This window comes from Osmerus eperlanus, unplaced genomic scaffold (genome assembly GCF_963692335.1).
Source record: "Osmerus eperlanus unplaced genomic scaffold, fOsmEpe2.1 SCAFFOLD_916, whole genome shotgun sequence".
In the NCBI taxonomy this organism is placed as follows: domain Eukaryota; kingdom Metazoa; phylum Chordata; class Actinopteri; order Osmeriformes; family Osmeridae; genus Osmerus; species Osmerus eperlanus.
The window spans coordinates 2,501-5,000 of NW_026911388.1; the positions used below are offsets into that span (position 1 = coordinate 2,501).

Consider the following 2,500-nt stretch of genomic DNA (forward strand, 5'->3'; position numbering starts at 1 on the left):
TGTCTGTGTGTGTTTTCTTATATGTGGGCGCGTGTGTGTGCGCATGTGTGTGCGTGTGTGTGTGTGTGCGTACACGTGTGTACAGTATACATGCGCTCCAGACACACAGGCCAGGCAGGGTGTCGCCTCACATGATCCTGTTATTAAAACACACTGGACACCATCTAACCACTCATATTTACCATCCCAAGGAAGCTCTATTCTATTCGGTCCTGTTGTACTCTGTATATTCTAGGGACTTTTATTGAATAGGTGGTAATGTGGTATCTGTATTTGCGTAAGGAGGTTGTAAAAGTGAAGGTGCCTATGTTGAGAAGTGTCAGTGATCAGCAGACAGGGAGTGTGTGACCATGTGAGCCATCCAGCTGTCGACCTGGTCTCTCCTCTGAGAACAGCCTCTGTCCACCTGGTCTCTCCTCTGAGAACAGTCTCTGTGACTCTCTGTACTCCATCCACTCACGGTAAAGAAACTCAAACGATACTCTTAAATAAACATCCCATTTCCTGCTGGAATCTCTCACACCCACTCTGTCTCTCTCTCTCTCTCTCTCTCTCTCTCTCTCTCTCTCCTCTCTCTCTCTCTCTCTCTCTCTCTCTCTCTCTCTCTCTCTCTCTCTCTCTCTCTCTCTCTCTCTCTCTCTCTCTCTCTCTCTCTCTCTCTATCCCTCCTCCTCCCTCTCCACCTCTCTATTTAGCATGCTACACTTTGTGTTCAAATCTTTCTCCCTCTGTTGCTTCTGTAGATTCTGTCAGCCTCCAAGTACTTATCTTACGTGTGTGTGTTTGCGTGTGTGTGCGTGTGTGTGTGTGTGCAAGGCTGTGGAGAGAGGTGCAGACTCACCTGGCTGCTGTCAGAACACACAGCACACAACTATATGAATATATATATTTATGCCTATGTGACCCTTAAAGCTACACATGACCTCTTCTCATCCACACACACACACACACACACACACACACACACACACACACACACACACACACACACACACACACACACACACACACACACACACACAACACACACACGTGCACACTGTCAGGTGTGTGTGTACCTTGAGGTGTTGCAGCTGTAGGACCAGGTCCTCCAGCTGACCTCTCTTGTCCTCGATCTCTGCTTGGCGCTTCCGCTTCTCCTGAAAAACAAACAAACAAACGCTTTTTACTTTCTCAGAGGAAGAGAAGGACAGAGGGAGGGGGGATGAGGGGAGATGGAGAGGGAGAGAAGGGGCGTGGCATTGGGGATGAGGATGGAGGGCGAGGGGGACAGAGGGATGGGGGATGAGGGGAGATGGAGAGGGAGAGAAGGAGCGTGGCATCGGGGATGAGGAGGGAGGGCGAGGGGGACAGAGGGATAGGGGATGAGGGGAGATGGAGAGGGAGAGAAGGGGCGTGGCCTCAAGATGAGGAGGGAGGGCGAGGGGGACAGAGGGATGGGGGAGCGGAGAGATTGGAGAGAGAGAGGGGGAGAAGAGCGAGCACTGATGACGGAGGGAAGGGCCACAGGGCAGGGAGGGTTAGGGTCAGCAGAGAGGACCTTGGGAAAAAGAAGAAAGGAACAGAGGAAGAGATGGAGGAGGGTGGTGTGAGAGAGAGGGGATGCAGGCAGGAGAGGAGAGAGAGCAGAGGGGAGGAGAGAGAGATAAGGGAAAAGAGGACAGAAAGAGATGAGGGGAGGAGAGGAGGAGAGGGTGATGATGTTTAGGCTCCAGAGTTACATGGAGCCTGCTGATGTGAAACAGATGGATCACCATGGGAACACTGAACATGGTTACTTCCTATTCCTATATATAACTGAGGAAAGCCCCTTGAAGTACGTCAGTGTTCTACACACACACACACACGCACACACACACACATGCACACACACACACACACACACACGCGCACACACACAGACATACACATACATACACTGAACTGAACTACAGAGCAAGCCATGTCTCACATGCTTACACACACAAAGACACACACACACACCCTTAGCAGTTCCCATGGCCTTGTTGGTCAGAGGGAGTATGGCTTCCAGATGTGTGTGACTGTGGAGAACATGTGGTAACAAAAAAAGTCCATTCACACACACAAACAAACACACATACATACAGATACATACACATGAACACACACATACTTCTTTGAAGATTTTTGACCTTTGTAGATAAATTGCTTTCGTGCCAAGGAAACATGGTTTCCACAAATCATTAGTCAACACTACCTTTCTGTACAATATTCTTCTCCCCTATTCTATCCTCTCCTCTCATCACACATAGACACACTCAAACACACATTCACCCACATGCATCTCCCTTCTGCTTCCCCCCCCCCCCCCCCACACACACGCACATGCTCAGACCCTGACATCACGCCCACAACACCCTGCTCCAATACAGCGGGCGAGCTCCAGCTGTCTCCACACAGAGAGAGGGGGCGATGAGAGCAATAAAGGAGAGGAGGGTGAGCGTAGAGCGGAGAGGGGAGTCATTCATACAGACAGGGC

The 2,500-nt window shown here is 50.5% G+C and overlaps 1 protein-coding gene across 1 annotated transcript in view; it reads right to left on the reverse strand.

Moving 5' to 3' along the window:
• Positions 1-1,337, reverse strand: part of LOC134016011 (paralemmin-1-like) — a gene marked incomplete at its 3' end in the record, with an annotated part of 1,854 nt that extends 517 nt beyond the window's left edge. The window contains exon 1 of the mRNA XM_062455448.1: positions 1,059-1,337. Within this exon, the coding sequence (XP_062311432.1) occupies positions 1,059-1,322 (264 nt within the window). The remainder of the gene's footprint in view (positions 1-1,058) is intronic.
• Between the last annotated feature and the right edge of the window lie 1,163 nt (positions 1,338-2,500).